General features: G+C 30.6%; 1 protein-coding gene across 1 annotated transcript; it reads left to right on the top strand.

The window, feature by feature from the left end:
* The first annotated feature begins 1,693 nt into the window (after positions 1 to 1,693).
* On the top strand, positions 1,694 to 24,103 carry LOC119680084 (CD81 antigen-like). Its single transcript, XM_038092726.1, has 5 exons — positions 1,694 to 1,976; positions 15,551 to 15,745; positions 20,768 to 20,947; positions 22,984 to 23,199; positions 23,270 to 24,103. The coding sequence occupies exons 1-5, from the start codon at positions 1,911 to 1,913 to the stop codon at positions 23,417 to 23,419; spliced, it is 807 nt and encodes a 268-aa protein (XP_037948654.1). The 5' UTR covers positions 1,694 to 1,910; the 3' UTR covers positions 23,420 to 24,103.
* Positions 24,104 to 26,270: the final 2,167 nt, after the last annotated feature.

Below are 26,270 nucleotides of genomic sequence, written 5' to 3'. Positions count from 1 at the left end.
TTGTCAAGTACTCTTCATCAGTGGTCGTTTAACCAAAAATAATAAATAAGTGCAATAAATAAATAAATAAATATTTACATAAGTTCAGTTTACAGAAGTTCAAAAAACCCCTAGGAAATTTCAATTTAGTTTACCTCAATTTCCTCGAACTCGTACACGGTCTAAATAGATAATTTTTGTTTTAAAAACATAATATTTATGATCATATGATACTGTAATTTTTCTAACCTCAAAAATTAATAAAATAATATCATAAATATTTTCATAAATTTATTTTACGTATACGTATACTGATTACTGTGTTCATATACATTATCTGTTGCGATTCCGACTTTCCAACCACACCGATTCGGTAAGGTGTATAATTTATTGATTTATTACATAAACGACAAGAAACAACAGCTAAACGAATTATTGTTGGTGGTTTTTATGTAAAAGTGTCTTAATGTAATTAGTGACATAGCTTGACATTGCTCAATATAGCAATGTTTTCTAAACACTATGTATTTTAAAACATTTTAAATCTTTATAAAGAAGAAAACACGTGAATAGCTTCTCTTGATGCTATGTGAACAGATGCCTAATTTTTCAGTTCGACATAATTGTATTAGTTTTGTCTAAATATAGTATCATTTTAATAATTTCTGAGTTTATATTATTTAAAAATGAAATTATATAAATAATTTATAACACCATGTCAAACAAGTATTTCATCTTAACATTAGACCTTTTCGGTGGCGCGGAAGATGGCAAAAAATGCATGCTGGGTTATATTGGCTACGCGAGACATTGGAATCACTGTTGCAACCTGTCAAGTGTTATGTTTTCACAAATAGCAAATATAACATAATGAAAGCAAATTATATTTTGTATAAAAATAAATAATTAACATAGATTGAAAATTAAAACGAATGCAAAATAAGAGGAATGGAAAAAATGTTGAAAATTTTAAAATAAAGCATTGAAATTTTTCTGTTTTTCCAATTTTAAAATTCAAGAAATTTTTAAATTTTGTTTAAATAATTATTTACATATAATTTTTGACATATGATTGCAATATTCGTTGGAATTTCCAATGTAGGTTCACAAGAGTTCGCTTTTTGCGTTGGTAACAATTTTTTTACTGGCTTCTGCGTTTGGCTAGTATACCTATACTAGCCGAGATAGAGAAAATAGTACATTTGTTTTGCGTACATTTTGACCAGTATAGGCCAGCAACTTGCTGTTTTTTGCCATACTTGCGAGCCACTAAAAAGTTTTATTATTGTATAAAACTATTTAGGACGTGTGCGAGTTAGGCTAAGTTGATGCCAAACCAAATGGGAGATTTTTTAGAATTTTTTGCACATACATGATATTAGATTTTTGTAGAAATTTAACAGACCGAGAGTAAATCTAGGTTGAATTCATATTTACCAATCGAAAACGCAACAGGAATACATTTCGCATTTTTTACCAGTTAATATGTTGTAATACATGAAATACTCATATTTACAAGCAAATCTAGATTTTATTATTCTTTCAAAATAAAATTTGAATTTGAATTTATGTTTTTATAAAATTTATTTCAAATACAAAAATGTAATAATGTTCTGGCCACCTTATTTATAATATTTATATCTATTTCTGTTTATTGTGTCAACGTTAATATGGCAGCACTATACTTTCAAAGGAATGAAAATTTTCAGTTGTTTTTCTCATTTCGAACGTGAGAGCAGTTGAAATTGTGTTTTGTAGTGTAGGAGTCGCAGTATTGTTAAGAAAATTTTAAAATATTGAATGAAAAATTATATTAATAAAAAAGATTAATAGTGCTCGAAACAGTTTAATTATTACTATTGCATTTAGCAATTAGTTGAATATAATAAAGTGAAATTAAACTAAAGTGTTCAATATAACTAAAGGAAAAAATGGGGCTTAATGGCTGCTGTTCTTGTGTTAAATACTTGGTTGTTCTCATAAACTTCCTATTTTTGGTATGTACTTTTATTATTGTTATAGCGCTGCGCACTCCTCCCTACACAAATTTTATAGCTCCAAGACTTACATTTCGGAGCGCGTAAATTTTTGCTTTCGTACCAGGCATAAGTTTGTATATGAATGTAGAGCACAAATTCAAAACTTCACGTATACAAACTTAGCACACACACATAAACACATAAACTGAGAAACTTCCGCTGAATGTGATGCTGTAATAATTTTACCCCACTTCACACCCACTACCATTTCGCCATAGTCGAACTATTCATCCTTAGGGTTTTCGTCTGTTCTCTATTTTTAAGTACTCATCACAATTTATTTAAATTCAGTATTATTTTGTATTTATTTTTATCAATAAGCTTTTGTTTCTACATACAAAAAGATAAAAGGATTTTTAAAAATTGTTTATGGATACTTTTTCAAATAAAATTTAAAGTTTTAATTTTAAAGTTACTGGATATTATCCCACTATAGAAATCTTACAGTATGTTTATATGCATATATGAGTATATGTGAGTATGGTGTTTGTGATGTATGTGCAAGGATGGCCTACACAATTGACATAGGTTGCGCATAAAGCTGTGTGTATTTAAAAATATGCTTCGCTGGTGGTCATAGACAAATGCGTTTGTATAAAATTTTCAAGTGCATTTCAAAATTTTTATTTTGTTTTGTATCTGATTACGTTATTATGTCAGAATATTTTGACTTGTGTGTAGCTCTAATCATCTTGGATCGTTGGAATGCTTTCATAATATGTCCACTCGTCTCAATATAGTACGCGATTTCGAATATATATGTGTGTATATGCGCGAATTGTGTTTGTCAGTTTTTTTTTCATAAGTCCAACGGATGATTTTGATGCTATTCTGTTGATTTTTTAATTTAAAGTCTTTCAGTTTCAGTTTATTAGTCAAAATCTATTTTCGAATATCAATACAAAATGATATTATTTTTGTTTTCGTTAGTGTTTGTTTTATTTATTGTTATTATTGTGTTTTTCTTTTTAATTTCTTTATTCACATCATGTACATTTTTTATTGTCAGTGCTTGTCTTCTTATTTGAGCAGCTCATAAATTTTACTTTTTTTAATATTGTCTTCTAATCAGAAGTATAAATTATACAACACCATATCTAATGGAATATAATATTAAAAACAATTTTAAGATGGGGCTTCGGACTATACATTATTATATAAAGTATGTGTTTGTCATAAAGATTTTTTATAAATTATTATTGAAACAAATTCGGTGATAAGTAACACAACAAATAGACTAGATCACTTTTCGTATAAGTTTTCCGATTAAAATTCGACTATATATTATAACGTAACCTATAAAATTCAACCTATTATTCTTTCTACCTATTATAGTTTCTGAGAGAACTAAGAGAATGTAAAATTGGACCATTTTTGGCCCAAAATTTGAAGGGGCTCCGATAGGCCGATTGGGATCAAATTAGATTCAAAACAAAGGTCATTTCAAAGTTTTAGGAAAATGTCATTTCAATATCTATACTGGTTCAGAAAATATCAAATTTTGATCGACTAATTTCTGCTTTCGCAAAAACAGACTATTCAAACATATTTAATATATAGAATATATAAAATTCATTTACATTTAACATATTACTTGTTGAATATTGTCTTTAATGCACATTATATTAAACCTTGTGCGGCGTCATATGATTCCATACTGCCTGGAAAGTATAGGTTAAAAAAAAAGTAAGGGATTGTGCAGTGCGACCTAAAAGATCTCTTGTGCTCCTTACTCGGGTTAGAGTGTTTCTCCCAGTCCGATTTCTTTAATGAAAGACAGTATAGAGCCTACCTTTCCTAGTCTTGAATCTTTATGATCCATGAAATACCCTCCTAGGTGTTTCTTTCGCTTGTGCATCAGTGTCGGGCACTTTCCAAGTACATGGTATGCAGTTTCTCTCTCTTCTCTGGTTCTCTGGTCTGGTAATCATTTTTTTTTTTAGTTTTGGACAAGCCTTCCCAATTCTATTTGTTGCGAAGTTCAGTTTTGAAGTTTTTTGTAAAGTTATACTTTATAATCATCCTGTCCGTTGGCATTTCAGTTTCTGGGATTTGTGCAGCCAGAGTATCAGATTTTTTGCTGTTGGTTTCAAGACCAGCCTATTTGTAATTACTCTCAGAACAGCCCTCTTCGCTTGTGATTGCACATAGATGTGAAGAGGTGTGTGTTCTCATTATGTTTACACTCCTGTTATGCTTACACATGCAAGTCGCTGTACTTTGTTGAGTGTTTTGATAACGCTTTGCTGTTTTGTGCAGTTTTGCCAGACTATTGATCCGTGACCATAGTGACCATAGGTGTGATTATTGCTGTGTATATCTATCGCAGTGACTTTGGTGTACACCCCCAATTCTTACCTGCGATGTATCTAGATGTCATAAAGGCGTTCTAGATTGGTTGCCTTATATTATCACTTCTTGGATGTGAGATTTCCATAGTAATTATTGGTCTAAAATTATACCCCAAAAATTTTATCACCTTTTGTGGTTTTACCTATTTCTAACCCATCTAAACGGATGGGTTTAAGATTTTTTATTTTGTATTTTCTCGTGAATGGTACAATCGTTGTTTTTGCTGGATATATTTTCAGTCCAACATAATTGCACCATTCCTTTGTTATTTCTAGGCCTAATTCGATTCTTTCGCACAGAGTCTGTTTAAATTTTCCTCTGCAGATTATTACCACATCATCGGCGTATCCCTGGATTTGGAAACCATTCCTATTCAATTTTACCAATAGTTTATAGCGGTTTTCCGTGACTTGTGTTTATATTCTTGCTTGAGTAAAATAAAAGTCACAAATGCTATATTCACGATACAGAAATATATAGCGCGGTTTCTGTACTTGAACGGAATTGAAAACATAGAAGCTATATTTAAACTTGAAAATTATTTATTACGTTATGTTTATTTAGTTAAGCCGGAAACTTGAAACTTCTTAGAAAATAATTTTTTTACTTTTATTGTCACCACAGAGTTGAGATTGCTGGTGGGATATCTAACGGGTCACCACGGGCTACATTACCAACTCCGAAGAGTTGGTAATCCAGCTTACTGTGATTATTGAGAATATCGACGGCTACAAGTTCATCCACTACCATACTCCACATTAGGGGTGATAATACTCCACCTTGAGGACACCCCCGCGAAGTGTTTGCAAAAATATTGCCATTACTGGTCGAAATTTCTACTCTAATGGTGCGGAGCATGTTGCTTATCCAGAGTGAAAGTGTGCCATTGATTCCTTTTCTACAAAGAGTTCAGTTTATGATCTCATGTTAATTGTTATAAACGTCTCCTTCAATATCTAAGAAAGCGCTGATTGCTATTTCTTTCTTCTCTATGCTGTCCTGAATCGTGTTTCTTAGTTGATATAGGGCCGTTCCTGTCGACTGACCTGCCCTATAGGCGTGTTGGCAGCTGTAGAGTGAAGTTTCTTTCAGTGTTGTACTCCTGATATAGTTATCCATGACTTTTTCTACTACTTAAAGTATGAAGGATGTAAGGCAGATTGGTCTGCACGATTTCGGGTGAGTAGGATCTCTCTTCCTTGCTTTCGGACCTTAGGATTCTATGATCAGATCAGACAAGTTCACAGCCTCAAGTATGATATTGTCTAGGACCTCTTTGGGTGAGTTAGTTACAAATGTTGGTGTCTTCCCTACATTACATATTTCTAATTTTTTACTAGTTATAAATTCTAAAAGGTACTTACCTCTTCTATTGGTGATTGTGCTTCCCCATACTTCGTTGTGCTGTTTGAATCACAGCCAATAAGTAGTATTTTCGTTCTCTCGCAGTAGTCTACCAGTTTATCGACCTCTGCAGATGGTACCTGAGTGTCGTCTCCTGGTAGGTGCCCTGTAGCTACGACCACGTTCCATAGAACTCTGTTGTTGTTTTCCGGAATTTGTATGGCTACGATGTCCCTGGAGAGAAATTCTGAAAGACATAAAATTAATATTAGTATTCAATTAAATGCAGGTTCTTGGTTTATCATATCTTACATCCCAAATTGCCTGCATATTCCTTGCAGTCAAACCACAGATTCGACCCCTGTGGATCTAGAGTTCTTGGACCAGCACTATGCTCAAGTTCGATTTGAGCGTACAATAACTGCCGATGCAGCTTTTGCATGGTGTAGATTTATTTGGACGACTTAAATGCTGGTCATCAAGTGGTTCTTCTGCTAGACCATCGTCAATGTCTGACAGGGAGATTCTGTGGGAGTCGTCATCGGGCGCCAAGTTTAATAGGGAGAGATCTAGGATTTCAATGTCCTTACTCTCATGAGGTAGCACACTGATTTCCTCAATCTTCTCGCTCCTCGTCGCCTCATCCTCCACTTGTTCCACAACAGTTGCGGGTATCGGACCTTCAGCTGGTGTGGTTTCCCTAACTGGGTTAATTCCCTCCTTTTTCTCCCGCCCCTTATGCAGGTGAACCGGGATGAAGCTGAACCTGTAGAAGATCTTACAGTCGTTGGCTTTTATGGCTTTCTGAGACTGGTTATTAATCCCGATCGTTAGGAGTTTGCCATTTTTCAAATCCTTGCTGCTGAAAATTCTCCACAGCCGAGTATGTAGGCCCTCGTTCTGTGTTATGAGTAGCTTTAGCAGCTTTTCCGTGTTGACACCCTTAGCTCTTGGGAGGTAGATCGTCATCATATGTAAGCTCTGTGTGTTTTCCCAGACACACGTAGTGAGTTCAACACGTTCCCATCCGTAAATCGTAGCTTGGCATCCCATCCTTTATACATCTCCTCAATGAGGAGTTCTTCGATCTTACCTTGCTCATCTCTCGAGAGAGTTGATTCCGGGTAGGATTTCGAAAGAATAGCTATTCTTAAGCTCTTGGCTATACTAGCATACCTGCTGCTCGATATTGTTTTCCTCAGTTGCTTTGGTGTAGCCATTTGCGTGACGTCCTTTGCATGTGGAGGTTTGTCGTTCCCTCGTCTTTTCTTAGCAGATTGAACATCGATTGGACTAATTTCTTGGACAGACCTCTTTTTAGAGTCTTGACTACCCTTCGGCAGATTGAGTGCGTTTCCTTGGCTGTCTCAGGTGTAAAGCTTTCTTTGAGAAAGCACAAGTACCATTTGGTACCCGCACCACTCAAGCCAAAAGATTGTAACGACACTTCCTAAGGTCGTTAATAATTGTTGGGGTATCCTTAGCGTATCCAGAATCGTCACAATAATTTTCTAATTGTGATCAAAATAGTCAAAGACGTTACTTTGTTTACTAGGTTTATAATTTATTATAATTAAAATTTTATAATTCACAAAAAAAAAAACAATAATGAAATGTTTAAATATATTATTACTATGATGAATACTAATCGATTTTCGTAACGGAGATTCCGTTTTAAATTCAGTTAACAAACAACTAGTTTTGTTCCTAGTTCCTTTGCTCTCAGTGCGTTTTTCTGCTTTCCCTTTTGAAAAGACTTCCTGGCGATCGGTATGTTGATATTAGACTCCACCCGATTTGCCAGTTGAGTTGCAGTATATGTTCCTGCTAGTTTTCTTATATCATTCAGATTTAGTTCCTTTTAGGAATACCTTGAACGTCGAGCACAGAATAGTGATGCCTCTCCAGTTGTTAATGACGTCACCTTTTTTTTTTGGTCATTTAACGATGTTGCCCTTGGAAATTCTTCATTGTTCCATATTTCAACAAATAGTGGATATAATGTATTTGCCGTTAGCTGTACATCAGCCTTTAATACTTCCGTTGCAATAGAGTCACATCTCGCGGCTTGATTATTTTTTAGTGACTATATTGCTTTAATTATATCCCTTCTGTTTAGTGGTGTTGTTCTTTTCGGTAATAGGGGAACCTTAGTAAGGAATGTCGGTACTATTCCTTCAATGCGAATATTGAGAACACATGAGAAATGTTCTTTTCACCAGGCAAGCTGCTTATCAATATCTGTGATAAGCTTTCATCTGTGCTTTTATTCGGCCTAGCTCTTGGTGGTTTCAAGCCAGCGATTCGTTTTGTGATGTCGTACACCTCTTTCAGTTCTGTGACCCAGCTGCTTATTGAGCGTATTTTGCTAATTTGTTCATATATTCCCGCTTGTCTCTTTAATAGAGCGTTTAGAGTAGAGTATTGTTGTTACGCTGCTTTTTTCTGTTTACACAGGGGAGAGAGTTGATTTTCTTTTTCAAGGATGCTACCATACCACGGTGCATTTAGTGGTGTTGTTAGATTTCTTCACTTTATTGCACATAACAGTATAAAAAAATTATAATTACTAAAAATAATAAAACTTTACTTATCATTACTCTTTCACCTACCACAAACGGGTGAATAAACATATGAAAATAATAGATTTGTAGAATAAAAAACATTTGGCTAATTGCGAGACCTAAATTGGTAAAATGTAAAGTACGAATAAATATCTATTTAACTCTTCACAATTCAATATTTTGTGGTTATCAGATTTGGAAAATCTTGAAAAGTTTTGGGTATATTTGACTCTGCCGATCGATTCCAAATTTCAACATTCCAACCCTGAGGTGTTAGTGTCGTTCTTAAGAATATAATGATGTTATTCACAGATACCAATACATTACCTTTTATCATAATCGAATATTTTTGTGTATTTTATTAAGTATTAAGTATTGTATTAAGTTATTTTACTAATGTTATTAGACTTTTGAGTACACAAAATGGGGAAAATGTACAGGCTATAAAGATTCATAATATTAAGTGCCCAAGTGCCCATAAATAAAGTACGTGAGCATTATATTATGTTATATATAGCATTTATACATTATATATAAATTATATAGCAATTATACATTATATATAAATGTCTTTTTTTCGGTTAATAATTTATTATTTATTTCATACCAAACTGCAAATGAAAGATTTAATTTTAATTTAAAGCAAACGTATCGCCTCTGAAAATAAAGATGAAATACAATAATTAACTAATACTGGAGTAAAGGACGTTTCTAATTTAAAGGGCAGTGTTGGCTAGCAACACAAATATGTATAGAACCTATAGTATACAAATATTTCATTTGGTTCCAGTTTTTTTTTTGGCTAGCGACACAAATATGTATACCTATATTATAGTTATATGTTATATATACAAATATTTCATTTGGTATTTGGCAATCTTTCATTTATACTAAAATTAAGTAAGAGAATATATTTAACAAGATCTTGCATTTATTAATATAGTTTTTAGATAGATAGCATTTTCACTATTGTATGCATTTATATGGGTGTGGTATTTTCATTCAAATCCAATTTGTATTATTTTGAAATCATTGTAAAAAACGAAAGATTTAACTAAAACCTAACCATAAAATTGATTAAAGTAGGTCAAACTGTAAAGGACTTTGCGTGTTCGTACTTATTGGCGGCACAATGCGGTCACATTGTAGTTGTTTTTCTAAACTTATACAGCAAAAGTGTTCTCAGTATATATGGTATATATGAATATTCAAAAATTGTGAATGTAATTTGCAATATTTGATGTGTTTGCTTATATACAAATAAATACTTTGAAATACGGTTATGATGTGTTCCAGTTTACTTACTTGTTTTGTTAATTGTAGTAATATGTATAATTGTAATATCTAATGGAAGTAAACAATAGGAAGAATTCTAAAGTTTGTATAACCTAGCTGTACCAAATTTAGATTATGACACTATATATATTATAACATAATGAATAATGAGTAATAACATAATGAGTAATATCTAATGGAAGTAAACAATAGGGAGAATTCTAAAGTTTGTATAACCTAGCTGTACCAAATTTAGATTATGACACTATATATATTATAACATAATGAGTAATGTACGTGCTGTAATAGATGGGGTTTCTAATATTGTAAATATTAAACTACTATAACTAGTAAATAATGAATATCAAAGTTCTGATATTCTTTAAATCGTCGATAATATACATAGTTCATTGAAGTGTTACATTACTTAGAAAAGCTAAGTTAAAAAATCACAGTGGATATATATATTCAATATAGTCTCTTATTCAAACCACCACTAGTATGTTTGACGTAGTTAATTTAAAAGCAGTGTATATTAATCTATATTAGTCTAAGTGTCTGTTTGGAGTAAATTATATGAATGCTTAAAGATAGATTTTAAAGTTCAGTTCATTTCACATTATACTTTTGTCAATATTATCAAAACAAAAACTATCCTCAACCATGATTCTGACCGCCTTAATATTTACTATTAGGAGTTATTAATGAGTGTTTTTATTATAAAACGTCAGATAAGATTTTTTCTTTTAATATTGAGAACTTATCGCTTGGGCTGAAAAGTGGAAAATAAAACTTAACCACTATAAATCAGTTCACGTCAACTTTACAAACCGAAATATCAAATTTATACCCCTCTACATTGATGGAATACAAATTCCACATTCTAATACGGCTAAGTACCTCGGTATGACATTGGATGCAAAACTGAGATGGAATGAACATGTAAAAAAAAAGAGAGATGAACTGAATATAAAATACAGATCAATCAAATGGCTTATTGGAAAGAAGTCGAAACTGTCACTTCATAACAAGCTTTTAATTTACAAACAAATATTGAAACCAATTTGGACATATGGTATTCAGCTCTGGGGATGCGTTAGCAGCACACATGTTGAAACTGTACAAAAATTCCAAAACGTTATATAAAGGGGTGTGGCAAATGCACCATGGTACGTAAGGAACTCTGATCTGCATCGTGATCTAGGGATAAATACGGTGGTGGAAGAAATACAGCGAAATGCAAGAATGCACCTGCAGCGACTGTACTCTCATCCGAATGATGAAGCTAACGAACTGGCGTCAATAGAGCCAACACGTCGCCTTAAGCGTCTAAAACCTTGTGATCTTTGGTCGCAACCTGTCCGAAATGCGTGATAAATGAACTTGCGTGATTTCTGATTAAATTCTTTATAATTGTTGATTAAAATTGTTTGTTAGCTTATTATATTGTTAGCTAGTTACTCTTATAAAAATTTATTTAATCAAATAAAATAAATTTATATAAAAAAAAAAATATTGAGAACTTTTAACACTGAGTCTTCAGCAATCATATCTGTATCTATGTTAAAAGCAAAATCCTTAGGTCTATCCTGTTTGATAGTTTGATAGGTATATTTAAACATAATATACTAGTTTAATTTTCGCTATCTTTTGATAAATGAATATACCAGTTGTTCCTTATGATTTACTTCTATCATATAGCATGTTATAAATAATTACATATTTTACAAATTAAAGTAAAATAGTGCAAAATAGATCTATGTCTTCATTGGACCTTAATTGAGATTTAACTCAACCACCACACCCCTTCTTTTTTCGGTTTTCTTCAAAATTGCGGTCTTTCTTAATTCAGTGAATTAGTGAAAGCCTCTGCATGGTGGTAGCACAATAGGTTGCAACAATAATAACTTAACATTTCAAAATCTATCTTGCCACTTGCTTTTTGTTTAAATTCAGCTATCTGTTACGCTGAAAAGGAAAAATAAGCCACTTACAAAACAGACACAATAAGGTACTATAAATGTCCAGCAAATAGACCTGTGCTACCATTCTACTTAAAAAAATCAAGACTGCAGTTTTGCGACGTAACCCCATTCATTCTATTATGCTTTTACTATTTCCTTTCTTGAAACACCTAATATCATATGCGAATTTTTTAACACAGCTCTCTTGCAGTAATTTTCTAAATTGCAATCTATCCAGGAAATAGTATATTAACAGGGCAATTCTGGCAAAGATCGTTGCCAGAATTGCCGTGACATGTTTAAATGTCTTAATAGAAAGCAATAAAAGTTTTAAATTGAATATATTTTTTGCGTACTTTGTCTAAACTGCTTAAATTTTTATATCATGTTCTGTTCGTACTCGTTATAATAGAATAATAGTAATAGAAACGATTATATTCAATACAGGTTCATGCTTCATCATAATTCTTATGTCGCATATTTACTTATTAAATGAAACAAAATATGACAGACACTAACTGCAAAACTACTGCAACTATGTGTATATATACTAAGCTAACAGTATTTATCGTTTGAAAAGAATTTGACTCTATTTTGAATAAATTTTCATTAGATAAGATTACATTTAAATTTTTGCAAATAAATTTTCTTTTTAGTGATTTTAACCTATGAACCGAAAAAAATGTATGCACAAAAGAAACTTTTATTTGCTGTTATTTATAAAATAATCACAGCTTATCAGTTGAGTAAAGAATATTTTCTTATGATTTAATAAATCTTTTAACTGATAAGCATCCATGCTTCCATACTTTAATACTTTGTCTGCGTAATTTTTATCTTGTCATATTATTTGGATACACATAGATATGGATGTATAAAATTTGTATGAATAATCTATTATGGAATATATTGTAGAATTCAATATTGCAATTGAATTATAATTGCTAGTTTTATATACTTAAACCATTATTAATGACTAATAGGTATTTTATATTTTATAAAATACGTATATATGCTTATATATACACATAGCCAATAAACTCTGCGTACACCTTACGAATTTTGATATGTGATAAAGAAAAATAACATAAATAAATATTTTTAATTAAAATTTTTACATATGTATATTTATTCTTTGAATTATTAAGTTTAAATAGCAAAAGACAAAAATTATATTCGACTATTCATTCCAGATATAACGGGATAAAAGTGTGCCTGCATGTAAAAATAGGCCCCATAAAGTCTGCGCACAGTTTGTTTGTTTAGAAACTACCGTTAATTTTTAAGCAGTTTGTTCTTATTTTTGCTCATTTGGTATTTTTAACATTTGAATTGAACATTTACCGATCTCAGTGATCAATTAATTTTTTAGTAGTAACTATTTTAAAGTATGGAATCAAGGGGAAAAGAAATTAGTGTGTACGAAAGAAAAATAATTATTAAACTATGGAAAGATGAAAAAAGTTTCCGCAAAATTGGTGAAACTATTGGAAGAACGCATTCATCAATCCAGCGCGTAGTGGACAACCTCAAAAAAACCGGAATTTTAACATCTAAACCGCGTCCTGGGCGGTCCAAAAGTTTTATCAGTCCGAGAAGAGCGAAAAATAGTCCATATGATAAAGATGAACTCTTTCATTACTTCTTCGAAAATTGTGAAATATATAACACAATCATTTAAAAAAAGTATTTGTGCGGAGACTGCTTGGGAAGTATTACATATAGCTGGATATCATGGTAGAGTCGCTAGAAAGAAACCATATATTTCACTTGTAAACAGGTAAAAGCGCGTTGAATTTGCAAAGAAATACATAAATAAACCTCCGGAGTTCTGGAAACAAGTGTTATTTTCAGACGAAAGCAAGTTCTGCATCTTTGGTATAAAAGGTCGTCAAATTGTGCGGAAATAGGAGCGGCGTTTGAGAAACAAAATCTTGTTGGTACAATCAGACACGGCGGTGGAGGAGTTATGGTATGGGGTTGCATGGCGGCTGGTGGTGTAGGCCAGTTGGAATTTATAGAATCGACAATGAATAAATGGGGCTATTTAAACATTTTAAAAAAAAATTTGAAACAAAGCGCAGATAATTTGGGTTTATCCACGACATTTTGGTTCCAACAGAACAATGACCCAAAACACACAGCGGAGAATGTTAGACTTTGGCTTTCGTACAACGTTCCAAGACAGCTTAAAACACCTCCACAATCACCTGATCTCAATCCTATTGAGCATCTTTGGGATTTATTGGAAAAAAGAATTCGTCAGCATGTGATAACAAGTAAAGAGGCTTTGCGGAGTACAATGCAAGCAGAATGGGCGAAAATTACTGCTGAAGAAACTCAGAAGTTGGTTAATTCCATGCCAAATAGATTAAGTGAAGTTCTAAAACAGCATGGTAACCATTATTATTAAATTTAAGTATTAAATTTAACTTTATTTTTACCGATTTGATCAGTTTTTTTATAACTGTACGCAGACTTTATGGGGCCTATTTTTACATGCAGGCACACTTTTATCCCGTTATATCTGGAATGAATAGTCGAATACAATTTTTGTCTTTTGCTATTTAAACTTAATAATTCAAAGAATAAATATATGTAAAAATTTTAATTAAAAATATTTATTTATGTTATTTTTCTTTATCACATATCAAAATTCGTAAGGTGTACGCAGAGTTTATTGGCTATGTGTATATATAAACACATATACTTGTACAGATTTACAAATTCTATATGGAGTATAGCGTGCCCCGTTTTAACGCTACATTTACATCAAATTCTCCTTAATTAGGTATGCAATTTACGTGAATTATATAAGGTTGTAATAGTTAACAATGGTTATTTTTCTTTTTTTAAATACAGTCAAACTTCCATAACTCGAACTTCTATAACTCGAATTTTCCATAACTCGAACCAAAAACAGTGGACTAAGGTTTTAGAGAGCAAATTTCATACAGTTTTGCTTCCATAAATCGAATTTCTCTGTAACTCGAACAAAAATTTTTTTAAATATTCATTTAACTCTCATTTGAACTTTTTATGTTTCAGTTTTTATATATTTGTACTAAATTCAATACTGATTCCATGCATGAAGAAAACAAGGGAATTTACCTCAGAAATGATAGAAATTTAATTTAGTTGGGCAATTTGTATGTAGTATGTCATTTGCAATGTATGACTTAACTATTTTATTAAATAATGTTGAGAAGGTAGAAAGCTTATTTAAAAACAAAAAAATTCACATCATCTCTAAGCTGAAACTGAGATTTAATAAATTTATTGAATTTCGAATTGAGCTCGGGTTATAATGGATAACTAAGTCTAGTTACGAAGTCATTTTAAATGCAGTAAAATTCGTAACAGAAAAATGACTTCATGTTCCTGATTATAAATTTTAATAATTGTGTTATCTATTTTCCAAATGAAATACAAATGTTATTACATTTAGGAGTTATTCATATTTCAAATCTCTGTATATATTAGGTATGTTTCACAAACTACTCTTAGTAACTTTGAGTAACACTGTGTATACACAAGTGCATTTCACCAGCAAATTTTCGAGTAAATTTTCGAGTAAATTTTACTTGTGTTTTACTTGAGTTTTACTACCAGTAGCTCGTTGAACAGACCTATTATATACCAATAGAATTGATTTATGTACAAGAAACATCTATTGAGTCTTTTATATTATAAAACAATAACAATATAAAATTATTATCAAAAACCACTTTTCTTAGGTTTTTATAATAAAACATTAAAATAATTATATACACAAATTCCTCACAATATATTATAATAAACAGAATTTGACTCAAGTCATCAAAATGAATAATGAAATAAAAATAAATTTGAACACTTTTACAAAAATAAACTGACATCATAATTTACATTTTTAGCACATTTAAGTTTTCAAGTTTTTCTCTAATGTGTATGTTTTTAAGTATGACGTACTTTTCCTTCTAATATAAATTAAAATTTTATTTAAATTAATTATTTTCATATTTATTTGAAATAAACGTTTTTCTTTTTGCAGATTATTGGTTTAACAATTGTGGTAGCATCACTATGGATGATAACTGATCCAACATTCTTACTCTCCATGACACAACCTTATAATCATTATTATATAGCGCTCTACGTTTTCTTGGGCATTGGTGTATTGATCACCATTGGTGCCTTCTTCGGTTGCTGCGGCGTAATTAAGGAATCTGAGTGCTTATTAGTATCCGTAAGTAATGTAGACTAATGTCATTACTATTGTATTAATAAATTTTATGAGATAAATAAATTGTTATTTATTATTTAAATTATATTTGTAGTGTTGCCACAGTGTAACTTTCAAGAATTAAATTTAAATACATAAACAAATATTACATATTTATTTTTTTTCAATTATTTTACTAAAAGTAAAATAAAACAAACTTATATAAAAATAAATAAAAATAAATAAATAAAAATAAATAAATTTACTTATTTATAAATTTAAATTTTTAAATAATTAAAATAAAATTAAATAAACTTACTGTAAAAATATTGTAAATTTATTGTATGAGCGATTACGAAAAAGTTGTACGCCGGCACTCTCTAATTAGTGAAAATGGCCTAAATGGCTATATAACACTAAACACTGATGACTCTAAAATAATAAATAATTCCCCAAACAAACTTTTAGAAAATTCAAAAATCGAATCAAGCATAACAAAAATAGCTAGTGAAATCGCCATCGCTAACAAAATTAAATTAATAAATAATAAAAACGATAATATAAAACTTAGTTCACCAAATCAACACGAAACAATACTATCCAATACACGCAAAGAAACTAATATGAACACGCGGCAGGCGTCAAGCAATGCGACTTCGGGTCATCTAAAAGAGAAAAAGGCTAAATCAGTTCAGGTGAAAAATATACAACAACAAATTCAACTACTTCAACAACAGCTTCAAAAATTGTATAATGAAGAAAAAAATAACCTCCTCCAAAATAAAGGATCGAATCAAGCTGCAACCACCAGAAACGAAACCTCTGTTAACGACACTTGGACAGTAGTTAATAACCGTAAACGTCAACGCGATAGTCCAAGTAAAAATCATCAAGTAAGCCAAAAACAAACCAAGCTAGACTCATACTGGCTAAATGAACCCGTCAAACCAAACCGATACGCAGATCTCCAGGAAGATGACTCTGAAGAAACTGAAGAATCGTTAAAAAATAATGATACGGTTCCAAAATTAATGAAACCTCCACCTATATTTATTGATAAGGTACATTGCATCAAGCCTCTAATAGATGTGTTAAACGAACATGCGGCAAATCAATTCGATTTAAAAGTGCTAAATCCAAGTCAAGTAAGAGTTCAACCTTCTACATCTGACTCTTACGTAAGCATTGTAAAGCAGTTGGAGTTAAAAAACACTGAATTCTACACTTACAAACCAAAAACAGAGAGAAGCTTTAGGGTTGTATTGAAAAATTTGCATCATTCAACCGATATTGATGAAATCAAAAATGCACTTCTGGAGCATGAACATACGGCTGTAAACGTTTGGAACATTAAACGTAGAGGGTCAGGTGAACCTCTCCCCATGTTTATTATTGAACTTGCACCAAACCTAAACAATAAGGATATTTATTTGGTTAAGAAACTCTTGTATACTACAGTTACATTTGAACCACCTCACCCGAAACGGGAAATCCCTCAATGTGCAAACTGCCAACAGTATGGGCACACAAAAGGATACTGTCACCGCAAACCTAAATGCGTCAAGTGCGCTGGAAATCATGCTTCTGTAAATTGCGAAAGGAAAAGCAGATCCAATGATGTCAAATGTGTTCTATGTGAAGGAAATCATCCGGCCAACTACAAAGGATGTCAAATATACAAAAACCTGCAAAAAAAAATGTATCCCCAACTAAGACCTAGGGCGCCGGAAGTACAAATTCAAGAAAATCCTCTTCCTTCGCTAAACAAAAAACACATCACGACTTCTCATTCACCTGAAACATTCGCACAAATAGTGAAGTCAGACACCAATAGCGAAACAGAGGAGAAGCTTTCACCAAATCCAAATAATTTTGTGGAAGAATTCCGTGAGATGACATCACTGTTGAAGCAAATGATGCAACAAATCGTAGTAATGACAAATTTACTGATCAACTTGACGACTAAACAAAATTCTTGATTTAGTAGTAGTCATATGGAACGCTAATGGTCTATCAAAACATGCTATCGAAATAAAAGCATTTTTAAAATTAAAACAGGTCGACATAATGCTAGTATCAGAAACCCATTTCACGACGCGTAGTTTCTTTAAAATTCCGAACTACGAACTTTATCACACAATGCATCCCAGTGGTAAAGGAAATGGTGGCTCTGCGGTCCTCATAAGGAACTCGATAAAACATTATGAAGCAAAACCATATTGCAAGAATGAAATCCAGGCAACAAACATTGTTGTACAAACTAAAGAAGGCGACATGACTTTCTCATCACTCTACAGCCCACCGCGCCACAGTATCACGAAAGATATGTACATATCATTTTTTCAGCTGCTTGGACCTAGGTTCCTAGTAGGCGGAGATTTTAATGCTAAACACTTAAAATGGGGTTCCCGCCTAATATCTCCAAAAGGACGTCAACTCTTCGAAGCAATAATTGTACTCAACCTCCACACAATCTCAACAGGTGAACCCACATATTGGCCAACAGATAGAAGAAAAATACCTGACTTAATTGATTTTGCGGTATCAAAGGGGGTACGTATTGAAACAACTACCTGTAAGTCCAATTTCGACTTGTCATCTGACCACTCGCCAATAATAATCACTCTCAATGACTGCTGTGAAATTATGGAAAAATGTATTCTTCATAATAAAAACACTGACTGGAATAGTTACCGTCAACTAATTTCAATTGGTCTAAATACCGAAGTCAGGTTAAAAACTGAATCCGACGTAACTGAAGCAGTAGAGCATTTCAACTCTTGTGTCCAAATGTCTGCATGGGAATCAACTCCACCAATTTCTAAAAGTGTTAAGCAAGATTATCCATTTAACATTAGATACCTGATTAAAGAAAAGCGTAGGATGAGAAAACATTGGCAACAGTCGAGATTCCCTGCGGATAAAACTCGCTTAAACAAACTGTGTAAACTCGTTAAAGCCCTTCTTTTAAAGTATAACAATAATCGCACGTCGCTTTACCTTCAAAACCTAAGTGCTTCATGTGATACAAAATATTCCCTTTGGAAAGCCATAAAAAAGAACAACAGACCGATTGTCTATCAACCACCTATACGCAAAATCGACAACTCATGGGCAAAAAGCGATATTGAAAAAGCAGAAACATTTGCGTTACATTTGGACCAGGTCTTTAAATCAAATGATAACCAAAATATGCCTGATGTCATGAATCAACGGATTAATTTTCTACAAGAGCCTTATCAATTGGAACTTCCAATTAAAAGATATACTATTAATGAAGTTAGAGATGTAATAACAAAGTTAAAAGTAAAAAAAGCTCCAGGATACGATTTAATCACAGGCATGGCCTTGCAGCAGCTCCCACCAAAAGGATTTGTATTTCTCACTCATCTATTTAACGCTGTGATAATAAGGGGGTTTATTCCGCCACAGTGGAAGATAGCACAAATCTCTATGATACCGAAACCAGGGAAAAGCCCAGAAGACGTCAAATCATATCGGCCAATAAGTCTACTTCCGATCCTGTCAAAAGTTATGGAAATCCTGTTTCTAAAGCGCCTTACTCCGTTTATCCAACAAAACAGACTCATACCTGACCATCAATTCGGCTTTCGCCAAAAACATAGCACAATAGAACAAATTCACAGACTTGTCAGACATATCCATAGTGCGATAGATGGTAAAAAATATTGCACTGCGGCATTTATAGATATTTCACAAGCGTTTGATCGAGTATGGCATGAGGGCCTCCTGTTCAAACTAAAACTGTATCTACCTCTAAATTTTTTCATATTTATAAAATCATACCTCTCGGCTAGGCACTTTTTCGTTAAGCATGGAAACGAAACTACAGTATTTCATGATATAGAAGCAGGAGTACCTCAAGGTAGCATAATGGGACCAATGCTTTATCTTTTATTTACTGCGGATCTTCCCCTTACCGATGAGAGTGTTATCGGTACATTTGCAGACGACACAGCTATTTTATCAGTTGACAGTGACCCAATCCGTGCTTCCACCAAACTTCAAACCTGCCTTGATAATGTTGCTCTCTGGATGATAAACTGGCGTATTAAACCGAATGAATCAAAATCTGTCCAGGTAACATTCACTACAAAACGTTCTACGTGCCTGCCGGTCTTAATAAACAATACTCAATTACCACAAGCTGTAGAAACAAAATACTTGGGCATACATCTGGATAGTAAGCTAACCTGGAAATCGCACATATTTAAAAAGCGTAAAGCCTTGGGTCTTAAATTACGAAACTTATTTTGGTTCCTCAGCCGAAATTCCAAACTGTCACTCGACAATAAGCTGCTTATATACAAATCTGTACTTAAACCTATATGGAGTTATGGGGCCCAATTATGGGGTACTACAGCAGACTCAAACCTGGCAATTATACAGCGCTTCCAATCTAAAACACTACGAATGATCACAAACGCACCTTGGTATATAACGAATGAACAGCTACATAAACAATTACATGTTCGAACAATCAAGGAAGAAATAGCAAGTATTTTAAAGAATTACGCTCAACGCTTATATATGCACCCTAACCCTCTGGTTACTCAACTGATGTCCGCTTCCAATACCTTTACAAGGCTGAGAAGAAAAACATCGCGAGACATTTTAAATATGTATATGTAGACAATACACTTTTATTTTAAATATATATGGATATGTCACTGGGCATAGTCCATACGTGCCTTTCTTTTTATATCGTAATAACCATTATTACGATTTAAATTTATATATATTACTTATTGTCATTCATTCCTGACAGATTGTAATAAATAAATGGGTTTCAAAAAAAAAAAAAAAAAAAAAAATTTATCAATGAATATTTGCACATGGTTTGGCGGTAATAATAATTATAACTTTCAAAATACTAATAATAAACTTTAATTTAATGTAAAGCATTAATAGTTTTTATAGTTTTTAAAAAATTTAATGAAATTACATTTTAAATGTAATAAAATAAAAAATGTGTTTCTGATATATAGTATAACTTTAATGGATCTTATTTGTTTATTTTTATAGTTCTTCTGCGTTATACTCATTGTTATTGTTGCACAAATTGCGGCAGGGGCTTGGGCATTCCACAATAAAGATAAACTGGATGATATTGTGCGTGCATCGGTTAAATTTTCTGTACAAGAGGAATATGGTCAATCTAGTATGAGTTCGCGCACTGTTACATTTGATACTATACAGAAAAATGTAAGTTCATCGCATTTCATTAGTTTATATATTATGTAAATGTGAACACAAATAGTGGTATATGTTCTCAGGGCCTATGGCTATTGCGATACGGCTCTACCCATCATATCAGGAAGGCTATACTCAGGGCTTATGGTTACAAATACTGTAGAATTTGTCCCCATATTATATTCTAATACTTCTAATATTTTATTAAATAATTAAAAAACTTTTATATCTTCCTTATCTTGATATCAATAATCCTTCCTTATCTTGAGACACAATAATGACATCTTTACAACTGCATCAGGAAGAATCATCAATTTTTATTCAAACTATCCATACCATGTAGTGCAAAATACAACAAAAAATATGATAAAAAGAGCTCTATATCTAACCGATCCAACGTTCCATGAAGATTTACAAAAAGAATTTCGAAAAATTTTAAAGAGAAATGATTTCCCCTCTTCCAATGTGAAAAGACTATCAAAAATATTAACAACTTTTAGAATGACACTAGGAATAAGGATAACAAAATATATAAAAGCATTATACATATTCCTAAACTCTCTAACCAAATATTGACAATTAATATTCATGATAAATCAAATTATAATATCACACTAAGATCTGGAAATAGAATGAACGCACTGTATTCCAACTTAAAAACAAAAATATAAAGCAAACAAATCAAACGTAGTATTCCAAATCAGTTGCAAAGGTGACTGGTACGACGTATGTGACCAAGTATATGATGAAACAACCAAAAATAAATTAAGAACAAGAATGGCTGGTCATAAACATAGCATAAAAAATAAGGTCGATGTGGAAGTCCGAACAGCCCTGAGGATAACTTTATGTTAGACTAAAGTCGAAATATCGAAAAAAAAATAAAAATTATTGCAAAGTTAAATTGTGATTTCTTTTTTCTTAATTTTTATTTATATTTTTATTTATATTTTTATTTATATTTTTAACAACAATATAAAAAACAAAAAATTTGACTAATTAGCCTGAAAAAAACACTTTATTAAAATTGTTTGGTCACAAATAACTAACATTTATAATTAAAAAACTTAATTTTTTTGCATAAATAATCGTGTTCTCTAAAAACATATTAACGAAATTAATGAAACAAAATGCCTTTTTTATAGAAGAGAAATTGTAATTAGCATTTAAGTTCAGGTTCAAGAAGGCTTAAGAAAGTTCTGTAAATACACCCAGGAGTAAATGCTTTTAAAGTTTTTTGTTTTTTTAATCATCCTATGTAATAGTTATAAAAAGTAGAAAAAGTTTGTCATTAAAAAAGACTAGTTTTTGTTTATAAATACTAGACCTCTCTATGTGTTTAATAAAGAAAATAAAGAAAATGTGTCCTAACTATCCTTATCCTAGGTAATATGGTAGCTGAACGGTAGGTAATGTCGCAAATAATATAATATTAATATTATATCAGTATGAACGTTAATTTGTTGAAACCACGTTCAGAACAATCATAAAAGAATTTCTAGTTTAGCTTTTTAAATTATTTGTAGGATTTGAAATCAATACCCATATCGTCATTTTAAAGCGAAGTGGTGATACGAATGTTATCTGAGGTCAGTGCTATATTAGTACTTTAATATGAGCTTAGAAACATTAAAACAGTAATTCGTCTGACAAAAAGGAATTCTGATTAATACATTAGCAAATCTTATTTAGAAGTAGAAACGGTGAATTGTCAACTTGAATAGAGAAGAATTAACAAACGGGTTAGAAAACCACAGATTCATTAAGTTGAATTTCATGAGTTTTTTAATGGTTGAATTTCATGAGTGGTATTAATTTGTTATTATTGTTATGTAACTATATATATAATATCTGATTAATTCTTTATATATTTTTTTATTAAAAAATATAATCCCATTTATAATATCTGTAAGTGATTTTAAACGTTTATCACAATAATATGATAGTAGTTGCCAAATTTTTTACTTACGTTCTTTTCTTGATATTTTTATATTAAACTTATAATAACTAATAATAACTTTAACTTTATAAATATATAAAAATTTCAGTTGAAATGTTGCGGTGCTGATGGACCTGGAGATTGGGCAACTAGTCGCTTTAATAATGTTGATCGCACCAATATTGTTGATATTGCTATTTCATCAATGAACATTTTTTATAATATACCTGAATCCTGCTGCAAGGATGATTTAGAAGATAATGTATGTGAAATGTCAAGAAAACTTAAATTTGGCGGACCATTACCGAATGCAATCTACCAACAGGTATATTTACATCCGTATATCTATATTTAGTAATGATCTTTATAATTATATATATGTATGTTCATTTCAGGGTTGTGTTGATAAATTGATTGAATTGATTTATGAAAATTGGGTACTACTCTTTGGCATTACTGCTGGAGTTGTATTGCTCGAATTGTTGGCTTTAACCTTCTCCTTAAGTCTTTGCTGTGCGGTACGAAACAAGCATTATAAAGCCTGAGAATTACAGAACTCCCAAAGGGAAATAAATGATGATGAAAAATATTAGGATGATATAGAGCGAAATACGGCTGAGTTAAGAAAAATGGTTAAGTGGATAATATTTGAATGAAATCGAAAAGGAATATAAAAGCGAAATCCAAAAAGAAAATAAAAAAACAAAAAGTTTACAAATAAATCGTAAAAATGCAAGATTTAAAGATTTACTGTAGTCCACAACTGATTGCAGTATTGAAAATAATAACAAAGGTATTGGAGTTCACATAAGGAAATAAATATACAATTCCAAAATATAAAAGTAAACACAAATTTTTAAAATAATAGGAGAAAATAGGAGAAATTATAAACAAATTAACATACCTTAACAATAGAATTGGATATTCAAAATAAACTTGTAAAAACGTTGCATGAAATTCAGTTGCCAAGCTAACAAAGTATTGCTATACTTTTTATGTGTAAATTTCTACTTTGTCTATCTGATCACTTGGCATCTTAAAATACACATTGATTAGAAAATAATATTTCCTAAAAATCACAATCAAACCAAAATCGTTTCCATTGAAAAAAAATCACAAACTTACTTAAATCAAATAAAAATCTCAATAACTCGTGTTTTAAGGTATAAAACACAAATGAATACATAAAAATATTTTCTTAGAATTAAGGGAAATACATGAATAATTATTGTATTAGGTAAAGAAGTTTGCCAATTTTTTTGACTTTGTTTTTTTTTTTTGCAAAATCAAATTAGTTTTGTGTCTTCCGCTGACAGTTATTTATATCTTTAAATTTAATTTAATAGTCAAAATCAAACAAGAATTTATTTGAAGTTTTGACATTCCAAAACAACACAAAAAATGAAACTATTGGTGATGTTATTTTTAGTATGATATATATACACATGCACACGCACATCCACACGCACATCTAAACTACAACATTTAAACTTTCTTATACTGACTAAGCCTTAAATAAAAATTAAAATTATTTAAGCCACATTTAGTTTTCCAAATTGCCAAATTTTTATTATTTTCTTAAATTATTAAAGAACTGGAAAAAGTTATAAAACCTCACTTGTTAAAAAATATTTTCATCACAATTGTTAAATAAATGTGAACCTCTTGCATACTCTTTCCAAAAGCCATGGAACACAAATCTGCATTATTCAGTTTTGTTCGTCTTCAAATTCATTGAACACATAAAGAACATCTTACATACTCCAACAATTGTTGTTATTTTAAAATTATTTTTAACACAACTACAAAATACAAAAATAATTAAACCGAACTTTTATTCGAATCCTAATCCTACTTACCACTTACCTGCATTAATATTTACAAAACCATACTAAAGATATATTTATACATATATATTATAATTTTAATATTTTTATATAATTTTTTTATTATTCATATATTAAAGAAGTAAATATGTATTAATTAATCATTGTTGTTATAAATTATTTTGTTAGTTGAAACGGATAAAGTCTAAATCCCTTTTATAATTAAATATACAAAATGATACAAAGAGTAAATTAAATTTATAATTGAATTTTTAAACAAATAAGTTATTTACATTATTAGTATTAGTTAAGTCTAAGTAGAAAATGTGCAAAAGTTATTATTATTAGAAACAAAGATAAACAAACACAGCAATTACGAATAATAACATTTATTAAATATATTTAGAAAAAAATTAACTGAAAAAAAATAATATATTTAAAAATATTATGAATTATTTGAAATAATTAACAAAAACAAATAATTAACAAAATAAAAGGAAAGCAATAAATAAATTACTTTATTAAATAAATTAAAAGAAAATAGATTTAAAAAAGTTTTAATAAATGCTCAACTTTGTAATATATATATATATATATATATTTACGTATATATATAATAACATAAGTAAATATAAATTAAATATATTAAAGAATATGCAACAAAAATCACGGAGTTATTTATTTTAATAAAAATAATTTTAATTTTATTTATTTATCTCATATTATGAAATAATTTCATTTAAAAAATACGCGTATTTTATTTTTTTGTGAAAAAACGAAATATAGATTAGTTTAAATTTTAAAAATCTTTATTCATACGCATATACCATATAATTATATCACCAAAATTCGTGACTCTACTTGTATTTGTTTTTATTTGAAAATCAGAAATATTCTTTCATTTTAATAAAAACCAAATCTATAAATGAAAATGCATATTAAGATTTTTTTAAAATATTTTATTTAAACAATTTGCTCAAATATTAAAAATAAAATATTTTCATTGTAATATTTTCTTATTAGTGTCATAGGTAAAAAATGTATTTAAATAAATTTTTGTAATGTAGTTGATGAAAATTTGTATAACGTTTCGTGATTTTTGTTGAAATAAATTTACTAATATTCCATATATCAGTAATAATTCATTGATTAAAACAATATATTCACAAGTAATTAATGGTGTAAGCAAGAATCTGCATTCTACAATATAAAATTATGAAAACCTTTCTGGCATAAATAAAAGTGGAAACTAATATGAATGCCTTTTAAAAACTTCATGGCCAGCAATCATATTCAATCCTCTAAGAAGTTCAACAAAATAATTTCCGTAAAATTATAACATAATATCCATTTCTCAAGTTTGTATTTCTTAAATTGCTATTGCCAAAAATCTTTAAAGTTCATTTACCAAAAATGTAATAAAATGTTTTTTAAAATCTTTTTTTATATACTCTTGCATTATTCAAAATATGAATATAAACCAAGTTAAAAAAGATTTAGATGAATTTACCCCCTAATATTTATTATATTGATACATAAGGAAAAAAATTTTCAATTGAATTTAAGGCAT

Source organism: Teleopsis dalmanni, chromosome 2, assembly GCF_002237135.1.
Source record: "Teleopsis dalmanni isolate 2A chromosome 2, ASM223713v2, whole genome shotgun sequence".
Taxonomy (NCBI): Eukaryota; Metazoa; Arthropoda; class Insecta; order Diptera; family Diopsidae; genus Teleopsis; species Teleopsis dalmanni.
Note: the sequence above shows the minus strand (reverse complement) of the source record. Positions and strands in the feature narration are given on the sequence as shown.

Excerpts from the sequence above, each read along its gene's own strand:
- LOC119680084 (XM_038092726.1), top strand. The coding sequence starts at position 1,911 with ATGGGGCTTAATGGCTGCTGTTCTTGTGTTAAATACTTGGTTGTTCTC. Across the intron at positions 1,977-15,550 it reads TCATAAACTTCCTATTTTTG|ATTATTGGTTTAACAATTGT; the intron begins GTATGTACTTTT and ends TTCTTTTTGCAG. Across the intron at positions 15,746-20,767 it reads CTGAGTGCTTATTAGTATCC|TTCTTCTGCGTTATACTCAT; the intron begins GTAAGTAATGTA and ends TTATTTTTATAG.